General features: G+C 37.5%; 5 protein-coding genes and 1 non-coding gene across 6 annotated transcripts; 3 read left to right on the top strand and 3 right to left on the bottom strand.

Annotated features, from left to right (window-relative positions):
* Window positions 1-256: 256 nt before the first annotated feature.
* Window positions 257-3,076, bottom strand: LOC103850500 (zinc finger protein ZAT5-like). Its single transcript, XM_009127259.3, has one exon. The coding sequence runs from the start codon at window positions 1,202-1,204 to the stop codon at window positions 398-400; it is 807 nt and encodes a 268-aa protein (XP_009125507.1). The 5' UTR covers window positions 1,205-3,076; the 3' UTR covers window positions 257-397.
* Window positions 3,077-3,330: 254 nt separating this feature from the next.
* Window positions 3,331-5,637, bottom strand: LOC103850499 (serine/threonine protein phosphatase 2A 57 kDa regulatory subunit B' alpha isoform). Its single transcript, XM_009127258.3, has 2 exons — window positions 4,026-5,637; window positions 3,331-3,849 (listed from the first exon to the last, which is right to left on the bottom strand). The coding sequence occupies exons 1-2, from the start codon at window positions 5,133-5,135 to the stop codon at window positions 3,511-3,513; spliced, it is 1,449 nt and encodes a 482-aa protein (XP_009125506.2). The 5' UTR covers window positions 5,136-5,637; the 3' UTR covers window positions 3,331-3,510.
* Window positions 5,638-5,882: 245 nt separating this feature from the next.
* LOC103850498 lies at window positions 5,883-7,116 on the bottom strand. The gene is made up of 4 exons (XM_009127257.3): window positions 6,916-7,116; window positions 6,724-6,801; window positions 6,341-6,427; window positions 5,883-6,140 (listed from the first exon to the last, which is right to left on the bottom strand). The coding sequence occupies exons 1-4, from the start codon at window positions 6,916-6,918 to the stop codon at window positions 6,060-6,062; spliced, it is 249 nt and encodes an 82-aa protein (XP_009125505.1). The 5' UTR covers window positions 6,919-7,116; the 3' UTR covers window positions 5,883-6,059.
* On the top strand, window positions 7,088-7,160 carry TRNAF-GAA. The gene has a single exon. It is a non-coding gene; the product is annotated as a tRNA-Phe (tRNA).
* LOC103850497 (E3 ubiquitin-protein ligase RFWD3) lies at window positions 7,158-10,657 on the top strand. The gene is made up of 13 exons (XM_009127256.3): window positions 7,158-7,764; window positions 7,921-7,996; window positions 8,094-8,183; window positions 8,259-8,303; window positions 8,503-8,583; window positions 8,674-8,752; window positions 8,890-8,948; window positions 9,045-9,155; window positions 9,243-9,379; window positions 9,467-9,506; window positions 9,605-9,667; window positions 9,737-9,930; window positions 10,012-10,657. The coding sequence occupies exons 1-13, from the start codon at window positions 7,376-7,378 to the stop codon at window positions 10,511-10,513; spliced, it is 1,866 nt and encodes a 621-aa protein (XP_009125504.1). The 5' UTR covers window positions 7,158-7,375; the 3' UTR covers window positions 10,514-10,657.
* A 239-nt stretch (window positions 10,658-10,896) lies between these two features.
* Window positions 10,897-15,097, top strand: LOC103850496 (FAD synthase). The gene is made up of 16 exons (XM_009127255.3): window positions 10,897-11,614; window positions 11,768-11,882; window positions 12,184-12,229; window positions 12,311-12,468; window positions 12,549-12,666; window positions 12,761-12,843; window positions 12,954-13,250; window positions 13,326-13,422; window positions 13,506-13,556; window positions 13,633-13,713; window positions 13,823-13,894; window positions 14,054-14,116; window positions 14,204-14,359; window positions 14,514-14,571; window positions 14,639-14,691; window positions 14,783-15,097. The coding sequence occupies exons 2-16, from the start codon at window positions 11,782-11,784 to the stop codon at window positions 14,858-14,860; spliced, it is 1,512 nt and encodes a 503-aa protein (XP_009125503.1). The 5' UTR covers window positions 10,897-11,614; window positions 11,768-11,781; the 3' UTR covers window positions 14,861-15,097.
* Window positions 15,098-15,175: the final 78 nt, after the last annotated feature.

Raw genomic sequence — 15,175 nt, 5'->3', positions numbered from 1 at the left:
GTATCGAAAGGTGTTAGTGGCGGCTAACAAACGAAGTGACTTTATATGAAAGTCATCGTCACATGCTTCTTCCACTCTCCAAGGAACAACCTCATCAGCATCTTTAATCATTCTCTCAAAGTTAAGTATTAACTATATATATTGTATATATATATTGGTAGTTCTTGGAAATGTGCCAATTATGAATTCTCCTAATATATATATATATATATATATATATACCACATTCAAGAAAATAGTATATGGTAAAACTTAATAAACGAAATAATCTGAAGTTAATTCAATCAATGTCAAATTACAAGAATCAATATTGGATAATAACAATAATAATAAGAGTATAGAAGGGTTAGTGATTAACATGTCAAGGTAAAAACAAGTAATTACAAGAACTACTTAGTTAGTGATGACAATCAATCAAAGAATTGGACGCAGACACGAAGAGAAGCATCTGATCTTTGGACGCAAACACGAATTTTGGTTCATCTTCTGGCGCTGGAAGGTTCAGGTCCAACTCAAGAAAGTTCTTTGGCCGTATTGGTTCTTGGTGATGACTTGATGATAACACGGCTTTTGTTATTGAAGTAGCATTTGCGTTTACGTTTAAACCTCTATGTCTCCTCATATGACCTCCCAAAGCTTGTCCTGAAGAAAACTCGGCCTTGCAGATCGAACATTCATGTGTCTTTTCAGGTTTCTTGCTACCATCACTGCTAGTTACTTGCAGAGAAAGAAAGCTTCCTACAGCTTCTGCAGATTCCACCGTTTCAACCGCGGACGCAGAGTTCTTCTCGTCGCGTTTGGGCTTCTTATGGCTAGCCCTGTGTCCTCCTAGCGCTTGGAACGAGTGGAAGCTTTTATCACACGTTTTGCACTGGTAAACACCGTCTAGCCCTAAACCTAGAGAAGCCACCGGTTTCTTGTCTGTCAAGAAACCAATCTTCAGCGTCGATGAATGATCGCCACTACTCTTTTCTTTATGTCCTTGCGACAATAGCATCAGACAATTCGCCATGTCTTGGTCTTCGTCCGTTGCTCCCTGGAATTCAACTTCACCAGCTCCTTCTTTTGCCTCTAGTGATCGGTCCTCGCTGCAAACGCCGGACACTGCTTCTGCGTTCATATGAGGAGACGAAGATCGAGGACGTTTGGTTCGTTTCCCCTTGGTGAGGAGTACTAGACGCGTCTCCTCATGAAAACTTGTCATGATCCTCCGCTTTTGATTTTGGCTCTATTACAAGAACGCAAAAGAGATATGTATTTATGGAGAAAAGTATCAAAGAATGTTTGGTGGGTTTGGTTTATATGTCTAAGTATCTATCTCTATATATATTTTATGATTGTATTTGCTTATACACACAGTACTCTTGTATATATATATAGAGTATATATGTAATGAAAGGTAAGAGAAGGGATGAGAAAAGAAGCAAACCCCCAAATAACTTTTGGTGAAGGATTCCTTTCTGGAAGTTTTGGTTTGCAAGCCTGGAACCACTTGTTTCTCTCCCCTTGTTTTTTTTTTCTTTCAATTATTTGAATTAACTTTATCTTTATTTGGTTAACGTTGTTTTGCTTGTCTTATGGATCAAATCCAATTTAATTGGTATCTATAAAATTTAATTATACTTATGAAAACTTCTTCATTTCATATTATAATTTCCATATCTTGGTACTACTATCCGATAACAAAAAAATTGGATTATGTGTCAGAACTTATCCTAGTAGAAAAGTTTTAATGACTAAATTTAATCTACTTGAAGAAGTGGCACAAGCATGATTAAGTTACTTAGATACGTGTATGTAGAAGTGTTATTCAGACTTTTTTTGCTACTAAAAGAAGAATGTCATTCTATAATTTGAGTGGACAAATTCCAAAAGCAAACTGCAATTTTGACACTTGGCAAAATGTAAATACTATATCAAGAGATAATTAAATTGCATTTTTTTCCTTCTCTTTGTCAAGCATCCTAGCTAACTATGTTTGTTTTCTAATCTACATTATCATTTACACTCCATCTTTAATCCTTTTATCCACAAATACAACACTTAACAAGCAACATATAGTAATAGTACCAAAACACATGATTAAGTCCACATACCAAAATGAATTACATCTAAGATTTTAATCCAAATATATGATACATACTTAACCCACCAAGTATATATATGACTTGACTTTAAAATACCATTTCACTTCCGAATTTGTATCATAGTACTACTAATCATTGTGGATTATGTACACTGAACTTAACTACCTGATTATTTAATTAAACTAATCATATGTAAAGTAAAAGGCATTCGAATTTTGGGTTCTGAGTAGTTCATGTGCAGTTGAGCCAACCCACAATTACACAACACAACACTATGAATCATGATCATAAGCTATTAAATTATAATGATATTAGTAATAATGTATTAAATATATAATACCACACTCCCTATGTTTGCGCCTCTTTCTAAGATACATTGTTTTTTTATCATCCAATTATTTGATAAAACCATTATTAATCTTATGATTAGCTAATAATATGCATTCAGTGAATTAACTCTCTTATCTTAGTTTCTAAATACTTTTAAAAAATATTTAGTTATATTGTTTTATAGAGTCTTGTAGTATAAGACGAACTCGGTGGTCAGTCATTTGTGGAAAAACTTCAATGTAAATTCCACAAAATTAGTTGTCTTTGGTTCAATGATAATTATTTGATAACGTGTCACTAATATATAATAGATTAGTTATAAGAATATTTTTGAATGTGTTGTGAGGAATTTATTTAAGAGGAGTTTATTTAAGTTTTGGCGTAGAGGATTGTGTGTATGTGAAAGAGAGAGAGAGAATTGCTTGGCCGCCAAAAGAAGCCATTACTTGCCAACTAGCTAGCTTCACTACTCACCCTAAGCAAAGCATATACTACTTTTTTATTTGTTTTAATCATTCATCATCTTAACAAACATTTTTTAGCGAAGACTTTTTAACAAACCGTTTATGTAGTGGTTGCAATCATCATCTAGGGGCTAGTATAGAGGACAACTACAGATCATCTTGGGGCTAAAGTAAACATGAGAAAATGTTATATACAAATATGCTTTATTAGTAAACGAAACATGATTACCTCATCTACAAAATGTTGTATGATTCACTCTCGTTTTTGTTTTAAAAAACATCTTAGACTTGAGTGACAGAAACACAAATAACATCATGCATAGTGAGACGTTATCATTTTCTATACACCTCACCCTCTTATGACAATAACTGTTTGCACTAATTAATTAAAAACCGACATTGACATATACAATTAATTATAAAAGTATATCTCAATTTCATCAATAATATAATCAACTGTTTATGCATATATAATAGTAACAGAATTTCATAATTTTATCAGGCAATAAAATTAGCACTACAAAAATTTACTTACCGTTATAGACAGCCAAAGTTATAATAAGTAAGAAAATATATGAAATAATTGTAATATGATTAGATAGACCAAGAGAAAGTGAAATGTTATTTTTCTAAGAAATGATCATATGATCCTCTTCTCCTACTACTCTTTCACGCTCTTCCACTGCTTCATCTAATCTCCTCCACCTACTCTGGCGCTGCTCTTCCACTTCTTTCGACTTGGACTGTTTTTCTTCATACTCTTGCTGGCATTCTTCAAAGAGCTCAGGGTCCATCTCCATGAACATCCTCTTTATATTCTCGCTTAGACCGTGAACCGCCAGGTTCCAGTGAGACTCTGTGTTCTTCTCCAAGGAAGCGAATATGATGGGAAGTATTACACTTCGGTTCTGAGCTATTAGAACCACAATGTGCTCGCTGTTCCACAAGAACAGAGACCGTTCTGCAACCTGCATCGCAATGGTGAGTTATATATGTGAGCAACCTAAATAAAAATATTTAAAAAATTCCTAGAAACAGACAATCAACACACAACATATGTCTTTAGTACAAGAAGCTGAATAACAAAGGTTCCAGAGTTTAAAGGTTTTGCCAAGATCTTTGCCTCAATATGCAAAATACTAACCTGAAAATGAGAGCTATTAAGACACCGCGCAACCCGCTGAAACAGAGGAACCATACATCTCTGAAACTCAACAGGCTGCGTAGCTTCAAGAACCTCTTCAAGCTCACCAAGAAACAAAACCTCCTTACTACAATTCGTCACCGGCCAATACTTCAACAACCCTCTAATCACCGTATCCGCAAGCCGATAATCCTTCTCAACAAACTGAACAACACAGTAAGCCAACTGCTGATGATACACACCAATAGGTTTAGGCTTATGCAACGGTATCAACGCCCTGATCAAAAACAGCTTATGCTCCTCCTTCATCGGCAAGGCGAATCCGTTTATAATACTCCCCATGATCTCCAGAAGCTCACCAATCCCACTGTGTCTCTCCGTCTCGTAAACAAACCTATAGAAGATATTGTTAATCCCTTTCCTAATAAAAGGTCTGTGAACCATAAACTTCCCGTAGATCCTATGGAGAATTGTTTTCAGGTAATCTCTTTCTCTCGAATCCTCGGTTTCAAACAGCTCAAGGAGGTTAGAAACGAAGGAATGATCAATAAACCGTTTCGCGATCTTTGTGTCAGTATCTGAAGGAACAACGTATCTTATCAGCAGCTCGTAAACGAGCTGCAAGTGAGGCCAGTTGGGGTCTAAGTAAGGCTCGTCCTCCTCAGGATCCGCGGGCCAGGGGCCCGCGGATGCTGGGAGGGAGCGGAAGATGTTAGAGGAGATCATTTTCACCATCTCTTCCTGGCAAAGCTCGCTGATGATCTTGGCCGTTCCGGATTGGATGTAATCGACTAGCTCGAGCAGCGTTTGCCTTTTGATCTCTTTCTCTCTGGCGTTTTTCGAGGGGTCGGTGAAATCGAAGTGGAAGGAGCAGATTTGGAGTTTTCGGAGGAAGAGAGGCTGCCGCTCGGGAGGAGGGAGGTCGCGGAGTAAGGGGAGGGGCTCGATTGAGTGCATCGGAGGAGGTTGTTTGGTGGTTGTTGGAGAAGGAGGAGGGAGAGGAGAGGGGCGTGACGCGTGGTTAACAACCATATTGGTGGAGTTAGGATCGAATCCGGCGTCGTTTCGAGAGGGCTTTCGGCTCCCGCTTTTCATCATCTTCTTAAACATCGCGAAGCCTTAGTTGAACCCTAGGTGGAGAGATTCAGTGGGGGAGAAGTCTCGATTGGATCAAGCATGGATTTGAAACTCGGAGGATCGGGAGCGACGGATTGATCGAAGATAACTTCGGATATTTGTACAGGGGATTTTTCCGGCGATTCAAATCGGAAGATGGCGAAAGAGAAATGATCTTTAATCGAAAAACAGAGATAACAAATATTTTTCTTTTGTTTATTCAAAATCAACCAAGACACGATGATATTAATATTAATATTATTATTTTTCATTTTTGTTTCTAAAATTAAGGTAACGATAAAAGGTGTTATTAACTCTGGAGAATAAAACCTTTGAAGAAAACCAAGGGGTATATTATAGTGAAATTGATTCAATTTATGGGATGTTTCTTTTTTCTTTAACAATTTAAGTACGATTTTCACTATTTAATATCATTTGACATTGTAACTAATTACATAAAATTCTATTTTATTGGTTAATTTTATTTTATTTAATGATATTTTTTGTGAGCCAAGATAAATTTTATAGAAATTAGCATCTTAATATTTGTGTATTAATTTTAAACCTCAATTAAAATGAAACAAAGAGAGTATTGGTGTGCTTAGATAAGGTGTTTCTAAACTTTTAATTAAAAGCTCAGTTCAGCATAGCATATAGTATATAACTATTAAAATACAATTTAGGATAATATATGAGATCCTTGAAGTAATTAGGTAACATAGAGTGATCCCAAAGTTGCAGAGGAATTCAAAGTCTCGCACATGTAAACACTATATAAGAAAAATATCTGTTACAACAATGACCATAAACTTTGAACGTACATTATTATGACACACACACACAAAGGTTCCTCTCTTATCCAAAACATGTCCACAGAATGTTAAAAGCTTTATTAAAGGAGGGAGGACGACTAAAGGTTCAATCCTGCTTAACCCCACCAGTGGTATCCTCCGGTTTAGCTATCGTTTCTGTACCTTCACTTATTGTTTCTGCAGCTACCTGTAACATCAAGTGTTAAGATTCACAAAAGCAACCAGATGTTCAGATTCAAGATAGTGAATATTCAAGACAGATAGTAAAGCAAACTAATTGGATCATCTGAAATATAACGTAAGAACAATAACTTAAGCGCATTTCATCAGCTAAACTGCTTCAACTAAGAAAAGACTCAACGACGTGAGTAGATAATTTCAGCTTACTTTGGTGACAGTTGGCTTGAAAGGACAAGCTGGAGGAACTCTCGCTGGCTTCCTGTATTCCCATCCGAACCATCCATACACTTTGGCCTAGTTTCCAAACATGAACAGACAAAACTCAAGAAACCAACCAATGATTACAAAAAAACAAGACATCTTATACTTAAACTACTTGCAAGATTCAAAAAAAACATGACCTCTACAGACTATTCTTCTTCTTCGTCTTCCTCATTTAGTTCTACAATTTTATTTCTAAACATGAAACAATCTCCAAAACAATTACGGTTCCTAACTTTTTTAATAATACCCCCATGAATCTGATCATTCTTATCGAAGAAGAAAAATCAAACACGTAAGATCATCAACAAAGCAAGATCCAGTTTTACCATTAACAAATCAAAGATCCGAGGCAGTAAATTGACGAGAGGGATGAGGAACAGCGGCACCAAACACATTATGCAAACCTGTGGAATAGAATATCATCATCTGTTTTAAAACAAAAAACAAATCCGAAATGGAAGCTGCAGAATTGAGATGTTTGATTCAGCAAAGCCACAAAATTGAACAACGAATCTTACCATATTGAAATTAGGGTTCTTGACTCAGGAATTGGGAATTTCGACAAAAATAATCGCAGATAGATCTCTCCAAAATTTCATCTACTTTTCCCCAAGTCGTCGCTTTGCTTTATACTTCAAAAAAAAATTTCGTTTTGCGATATTTTAAATATATATCTTTAAAAAACATCAAGCGGGGATAGCTCAGTTGGGAGAGCGTCAGACTGAAGATCTGAAGGTCGCGTGTTCGATCCACGCTCACCGCAATAATTATTTTTTTGAATTTTTTTATATTTTAATTTGGATATGAGACACTCTAATTCATTCAGCGGGTTTGTTCTGCTATCTAAAATGTGTATATATCTCTTCTTATGTTTATTCCGAATTTTAATTAATTCCTCGAGATCTCGAAGAAAGTACTCAGCGCTAACTGTTGGTCTTCTCCTTCTTCCTTTGGCGCTCAGTTTCGGACGTCGCCCTAATGCCGCCCCGCCGGCGTTACGCCTTCAGAGGTGGCGGAGTGACAATCGAAGAATTCGATGAAGAAGACGGACACGATTACGACGACGAAGAAGAAGCAGACGACACGGAAGAAGAGGAAGAAGAAGAAGAAGACGACGACACCGAAGAAGAGGAAGAAGAAGACGAAGAAAGCCAAATCAGAGTACATACATCTGTGTCACACACGCCCAGGGCTTCTCAGGAGGAGAGTGAGGAGAAAGAGAAGCAGATAAGGTCAGCAGAAGGAGTTTGCTCGACTTCAGGATCGCAGGAGGAAGAGGATGCGGCGTGGAAACCTAGCGAGGGTGAGGGAACGTCTTGTTTGATTTGTATGGAGGTTTGGACTAACGGCGGCGATCATCAAGTCTGGTATATATATACTCGATTCCACTGTTTGTGTGAATAAATTAAACCATCAATTTGATAATCTAGGGCTGTAATTAGATGATTAGGTTTCTTCAATTGATTGCGAAGTGAAACTTATAGTTTCCTTTTGTTTATTTTTTTTCTTGGTGACGATTGAAGCTGTCTTCCTTGTGGGCATTTGTATGGATTTTCTTGCATCAAGAAATGGTTAAAGCAGCCAAGAAGTGCAGGAAAGGTGTGTGTGTGTGTGTGTTTGTGGTTGTTAATGTGCTTCTCCACATCCCTTTGCTGTGTTATTGATGATTGATACATTTATCTTTCTTCTTCTACAGTGTCCCCAATGCAACAGGACGTGTGGTCTTAGAGATGTCCGGAAAATATTTGCATCAAGGATTGCTGCTGTAGATGATGACGCACACAAGGTTAGAATATTCAGTGTTGCTGTAAGATATTTATCAAAATCTGATTTTCGTTTTTTTTTTCTTATGTTCTCACAGAGAATCTTATTCCTGGAGGGTAAATTAAATTCAATCGAACAGAAGGTAAGACACATTACTGTAGTATTCTGAGCTTACTTCTTTAAATTGCTACCTTGCCTCTTGATGTGTTCACTTTATTATGTCATCTATGTTGGTTATGGCTTGTGTCAGACTGTCATTTGATAGTAAATTAGTAACATGTGTGTAGCACTTTGTACTAGTCTCGTAGAGTTTTAACACTCTACTCTTAAATATCTTGTAGAATGCTAGTTGGACTAGCAAAGAAGCTCAATGGAGAAAACGAGAAGCAGAGCTACGATCAGAAGTCAGTAAGCTGAAAAAGGTACAGTCTAAGTGTTCGTTGTAACATGGTCACTATTGGCACTTGTTTCTCTTTTTAGATAGTTCAAGGCTGGAAACTTTGGTTTTGCAGAAGATAGCTTATATGGAAAGCACGACTAATGCTGCACTGAGAGAGTCTAACGTGGCTTCTCAAGAGAAATATACACCTGGTAATTACAATATAACATGCTTCATGGTTGCAACACACACAGTGGTTTATCTTTAAGTGAAATAATTGTCTGTTTTTGGTTTTCTTGAAATGTGATACAAATACCTATCTAAACATTTGTAAGGGCATTATATGTAGGTAATAAGATCTACCAAGAACAGAATGGACATGCGCCTTCTTGCAGCTTCAGGCATCAGGTGTTCTATCTTAGACCCATTGTTTTAGAACTTTTGGCTGTAAAGTATCGTTTTTGTCTATGTGTCTGATGCAATTTCATCCATTTTTTTCGGTAGGGAGAACGGCTAGTTAATGGTGGCCGTATATTTGACATAGATGGCGGTAGACAGATTTTGTTATTGGCTCGCAGGCTCTCAGGCGTTGGTGGAACGTTTGTGCTTTCGCAAGTAAGTTTGTTATTCTTGGCCTCTTGATTTTTTTTCTTACACCAAGTGATGCAACTATATGACTTTTTCCAATAATATGTATCTCAGATGAGCCTACATTCGGGTGAGATTGATGACATTATGCTGCCTCCAACAACTAGAGCAATAAAAGATCTTCACATCTCCCCACACAATAATGGGCTTGCAGTTTTCGGCTCTCTAGGAAAAAAGTTATCAGTTATAAGGTTCGGACATTGCTACCTTTTCAGCAAGCTTCCACTCCTGTGGTGATTTCATTGTTGTCCTAATTACCTATCTTTTCAATTGTTCAGCTTGGAGAGCCACAACACTGTCTTATCTTATGATCTACCGGTAAGCTATACAGTCTTTTGACCATCTCTCATGAAATTTGCTTTGAATATGATTTTAGAGGATTGATTTTATGATCACTTTACCTTTTGCTCTTGTAGGCTGCACCTTGGTCTTGCTCTTGGGATCGCAACAGTTCTCACCATATTTATGCTGGACTGCAGGTTTTAATCATTTTATTAATCTTTGCTCATTCCACTTTACCTGCGTCTCCTAACGTTCTTCTTTCACAGAACGGAATGGTTTTATTGTTTGACATGCGTCAAACCATGGGACCATTGGCATCGTTCGCTGGCTTAACAAGCAATCCAGTTCATACTATCCATCATCTCTCTACCAACTCCACTCCAAGTTCTGATGTGTGTTCTCTCTTGTCCGCTTCTTCCATCGGTCTTTGTCAGTGGAACATCAACGGCAGCGAGGGAAGGTGAGGTTTTGTGCTTCTTTCACATGGATTCGTGCTTAGAGAAGTTTTATCAATTCATTTTTTTTTCTTGTGTTTGTTTAGGCCATCATTGGTTCCTGAAACTGGAAACCCAGGAGTTTGCATTTCATCCTCATATTGTCCCTGGAGCGATCATGTCGTTGCTTCTTATAGACCGAGAGTTGGATCCTCTGATGATACAGTCTCTACTCAGCCTACGTTGACTCAAACCGGAGCTAACACCATCGGTGTAGATGGATTCCATGTTTCTCTCAAGAGACGAGGTTTTTGTTTTCAGAAGCTTTCATCCACACATGCTTCCGTAGATACCATCCGTTTGCCAAGAACATCGATTGTAGACTTTGGCGAGGGAGGAAGGAAGCAGCTTTTTGCGTCTTGCGAGGAGTCCACTCGCCAGCTCATCTTGCAAGATCCTTCGACTTTCGCCGTCTCTCAGAGATTCTCGTTGGCGAGTCATCATCCACTTCAAGACGTGAAATACGCTAACGTGAATGGTTACACTCTGCTCGGTCTCTTGACGGATGATAGATTGCAGCTTCTTAGGAACGAGCAAACATACATGTAAAGAGGCTAACCTGTCCATCGTTTGTATCTCTATCTTTTGGTCTTAGGTGCAGTCTAAGTAGCCAATACTTACATGTAGACATGGATAAATTACTGGCAATGTAGTTGTAAATACGAGTTGCTTAATTTAAAATCTTTTGAATCATTGGTTGATTTCAAGAAATAAATACATGATTTGAAAACCTTACGCAATAAATTGTAAAGAAAATAGCCGCTGAGGTAAAAAATAATCCGACCTGCCGAAATCGAACCAGCGACCTAAAGATTACAGCAACAACTACAGTCTTCCGCTCTACCAACTGAGCTAAGGTCGGTCTTGTTATTTGCTGGGTGAGTATAATTACTTAGTATATTTCATTAGAGAATTTAATGGCCTACTTTCATGTAAATGGCTTAGTTTGAAAAATTTGTTATAAAAGTTGTTATTTTCTTTATAGAACATGATACGTAGTGTGAAAAGTCAGAGATGAACGTGGGATGTGGGTTAAGAAAACGTGTATGACCTTGATACGAGCGACGCTATTGGTTGTTGCGGTGTGCGACTGCGATTAGGTGTTTAAACGCACGCACGCGCACTCACTCAGAGAAAAGTTGTCATAAAAGCAAAATCATTGGACCGTGACTTGCTACATAACTATTCATTCGTTAATCCTATGAAAGCGAAGCTTCTTAATAGAATAGATATAGAACTATTATTTGACTGGAAATGAAAATTCAGCATTAAAGTTAATTACGTAGGAATTTATAAGGATCTAATTTCTGCAAATAAGAAAATTTAAAATGAGCAAAGCTTTTGTCTTTCTCAGTTTTATTTTATTTTTATATATAGATTTTTTTTGTTTTGTTTTTATATCACATTTTAAGATTTTAGGTGGGTTTTTTAGATAAATCAAGGTGTGGGAATAAAAGGATGGAACTTTGGAATGTATTTATATATATTTATAAGAGAATTTAAATATATCCATAAAGTTCCAACCTTTAGTGAAAGAATCTCACATTGTCCGAAACGAATATCTCCTTTCTGTCTCCTTTCTTCTTCTTCTTCATTTCGAGAAGCAATCTAATTGAACTTCCGACGCCATTTTCGAGTTGTCGGAAAAAGGTGAGAACTTTCAGCTTGTCCGAAAGCTCCTGAATCTATGGATACTCTCAATCTGATGAACCATCTCGAATTTCAAAGCATTTGTCTTTTCTCGGTTTACTAGATTCTGAGCTTTGAGAGCATTTTGGATTTGTCTTTTCATTGTTGCCACAGGAGAGAAGAGAGAGATGGAGATCGACAAAGCGATTGGAGAAAGTGATGATAAGAGGTTGAAGACCAAGTACAACAACGCCATCTTCGTCATCAGAAGAGCTCTTTCTCTTTACTCGTCAGCTCTCTCCTCTCTTCTCTTATTGCAAGTCTTCATCTTCAGATTCATTTGTCTTACAAAACTTTGACCAAAGACATGAAGCTAAGCTTTATAACTCTTTTTCTGGTTCTTATGGTCTTTTTTTATTAAATCGATTGGATTGGACAAGACATTAGCAGTTATAAAAGTTTTCTACTTTTTGAAAATTAATGATATGCTTCCTGTCCATTTCTTGTTTGACATGTGTGTGAGTGATCATTGTCAAGATCATTTATTGCAATATCCTTAACTGGTTCTTCAATCTCTATAACTTGTGCAGTATTGAAGAGGTCGCCTTTAGTTTCAATGGAGGAAAAGATTCCACTGTAAGTTCAAAACTGTTTCCTGTTTTTAATCTTTTCTATTCTCCTGAGTAATAGAGTAGTGACTCTCATAATGAACTTTAGGTGTTACTGCACCTTCTTAGAGCCGGCTACTTTTTGCATAAGAAAGAACTCACTTGTTCTAATGGAGGCATATCAAACTTTCCAGTCCGGACCATATACTTCGAGAGCCCTTCTGCCTTCACTGAAATTAATTCATTTACATATGATGCAGCTCAAACGTAAGAGAAAGCTCTGCACTTACCATTTACATTTTTTTTCTGCTGGTTGGTTGGCTAATCATCTTATGCTGTATGGACAGTTATGATCTGCAACTTGATATCATTCGCCAAGATTTCAAATCCGGGTTGGAGGCTTTGTTAAAAGCTAATCCTATTAGAGCTATTTTTCTAGGCGTCAGAATTGGTGATCCTACTGCGGTTAGCTTCACCTTCAAATCTCAACATTCATATTCAAATATTTTGTACAACATGTTAAAAAGTTTGATCATTGTGATTGATTGTTTGTTTCCAGGTTGGTCAAGAGCAGTTCTCTCCTAGTTCCCCTGGATGGCCTCCCTTTATGAGAGTGAATCCTATTTTGGATTGGTCTTATAGGTATCCCTTTTTTCTCATTCATCATATAATAATAATAGTTTATTGATCTATCAACTTGCACCCATAAAAAGGTTCTTTATTCTGATATTTTTTAGTTTTTTCCTATGCAGAGATGTTTGGGCGTTTCTTCTAACTTGCAAAGTCAAGTATTGCAGTCTTTATGACCAAGGGTACACATCAATTGGGAGTATTCATGATACTGTCCCCAACGCGTTACTGTCTGTTAACGACACCACCAGCAGTAGCAAAGAGAAATTATTCAAACCTGCTTATTTGCTTTCTGATGGGAGGTTAGAGAGGGCAGGCAGAGTTAAGAAAAACGCTTCACTCAAGAATGATGCAGATAGTGATTCGCATAAACATGAGGTGCTTTTGGCCTCGGTCATTGCCGTTGGCGATGAGATTCTGTAAGTCATTATTCTAAGGCTCTTTATTTGTGTCAACAGAACAATAATGATATATATATCTGTTCCATAGCTCAGGTCCGGCACTGTTGAAGACCAGTTAGGACTGTGTCTGTGTAAGAAGCTGACGTCTGTTGGTTGGTCTGTGCAACAAACTTCTGTTATTCGAAATGATGTAAGATTTTTTACTCATTGTTCTTTGTTGCATCAATAAACCAGAGAAAGTAAATCAGTCTTCTCTGTGTTTTTTTTAAACAGATTGATTCTGTATCAGAGGAAGTTGACCGCCAAAGGTCTATCTGTGATATGGTAAGTTCGTTAAAACACATGAGCATAAAATGCAAAGAGAGACTGATAGATTTAATGTGGTTGATGCTTTTTGGAGGTGTTTATATATGGAGGAGTTGGTCCTTTGCATTCAGATGTTACTCTGGCTGGTGTTGCTAAGGCATTTGGGGTTCGCCTGGTAAGTTTCTCTTTCATTTTAAGACAGGCTTGTGGTTAAGATAGTTTGATAATTGCCATAATCACCACTCAGTTGTAGTGTAAGAAGCTGATAAAGTTGGTTTATTCAGGCACCTGATGAAGAGTTTGAGGAGTACCTTAGGCATCTTATCAGCGAGCAGTGCACAGGTGACAGGAATGAAGTGAGTTCAGTCTTGAAAACAACCATTTTAATGGATTAGTATATTTTCAGACAAAATAGCTAAAAACTTATAGCATCAGAGTCGTTTTGATATGGTTTGTACATACATTGTTGTTGCGTATATGGTTCCTCACTAAGTTGATTGCTTTTGTCAATTCAGATGGCTCAGTTACCGGAAGGAATCACTGAACTACTGCATCATGAAAAGCTTTCGGTGCCATTGGTAGGTGCTCTCACAACCCACAACGCCACTTGAAGTCAAGTATCCTTATCCTTCCATACCCATTTGATCACTGATCAATATATGTAGATAAAGTGCCGCAATGTGATTGTTCTTGCTGCTACAAACACCGAGGAGCTCGAGAAGGAGTGGGAATGTCTGACCGAGCTAACCAAATTGGGTGGAAGTACATCACTCATGGAGCTGTATGCGTCGTCAAGGCGCTTGATGACATCTTTGACAGATGTATGTTTTACCTTTTCAATTTGTTTGCTATGGCCTTGTTGCTACTTCTTTGCTTTTCATGCAAGAATCTGTGTGTAACCAAGACTCATAGTTCCCAATAGATTCATGGTGATGTGTGTGTAGTGACTTTGAATTGTATTTTCTTGAAATGCAGGTTGAAGTTGCAGAGCCTCTAACCAAACTTGGTCTCGAGTTCCCAGACATATACATTGGTATAAAATCTTTGACCTGTCTCAGAGCATCTTAACTCTCTATGCTTAATCTCAATCTTCTTCACAGGGTGTTACCGGAAATCCAGACAAGGTCCTATCATCATCTGCTTGAAGGGGAAGGTACAAACAAACACACAAGATCTGGCTTTCATTTATTTCCTCATTTTTTTTCAAGTTTCATAAGTTTCGTTACTATTTTTTTCTTCAACAGGATAATGCACGGATTGACTCAGGCGTGCAGGCTCTATGCAAGAGATTCAAGGAAGGTGTATTCGTAGACATGAAATAGATACAGAGCCATACAGGTTTAGTTGCCGGTAGAGCATGAGAGGCTGCTTCAGTGCATGAGAGAAAGAAACCAGAGAGAATAGGATCAGAGTTTAACACTTTTTAAAGAATAATAGTTGCTTTTATATACGTTTATGTTGCATTCTAATAAGAGACTTGATTTCAGAAACTTGACCCTAACTCTGTTTGGTTTTACAAGGCACACACACACATATATATTTATATTATTACTATTCTACCTTAAACTGTAATTTTTATACTGAGTAGTCTACCCCCTAAGCTACCAGAATAGGAGATCATAGGAGAAATCTTGAAC

The sequence above is a fragment of the Brassica rapa genome, chromosome A02, assembly GCF_000309985.2.
Source record: "Brassica rapa cultivar Chiifu-401-42 chromosome A02, CAAS_Brap_v3.01, whole genome shotgun sequence".
In the NCBI taxonomy this organism is placed as follows: domain Eukaryota; kingdom Viridiplantae; phylum Streptophyta; class Magnoliopsida; order Brassicales; family Brassicaceae; genus Brassica; species Brassica rapa.
The sequence above is the reverse complement of the archived record's forward strand: the minus strand, read 5'-3'. Positions and strand labels throughout refer to the sequence as shown.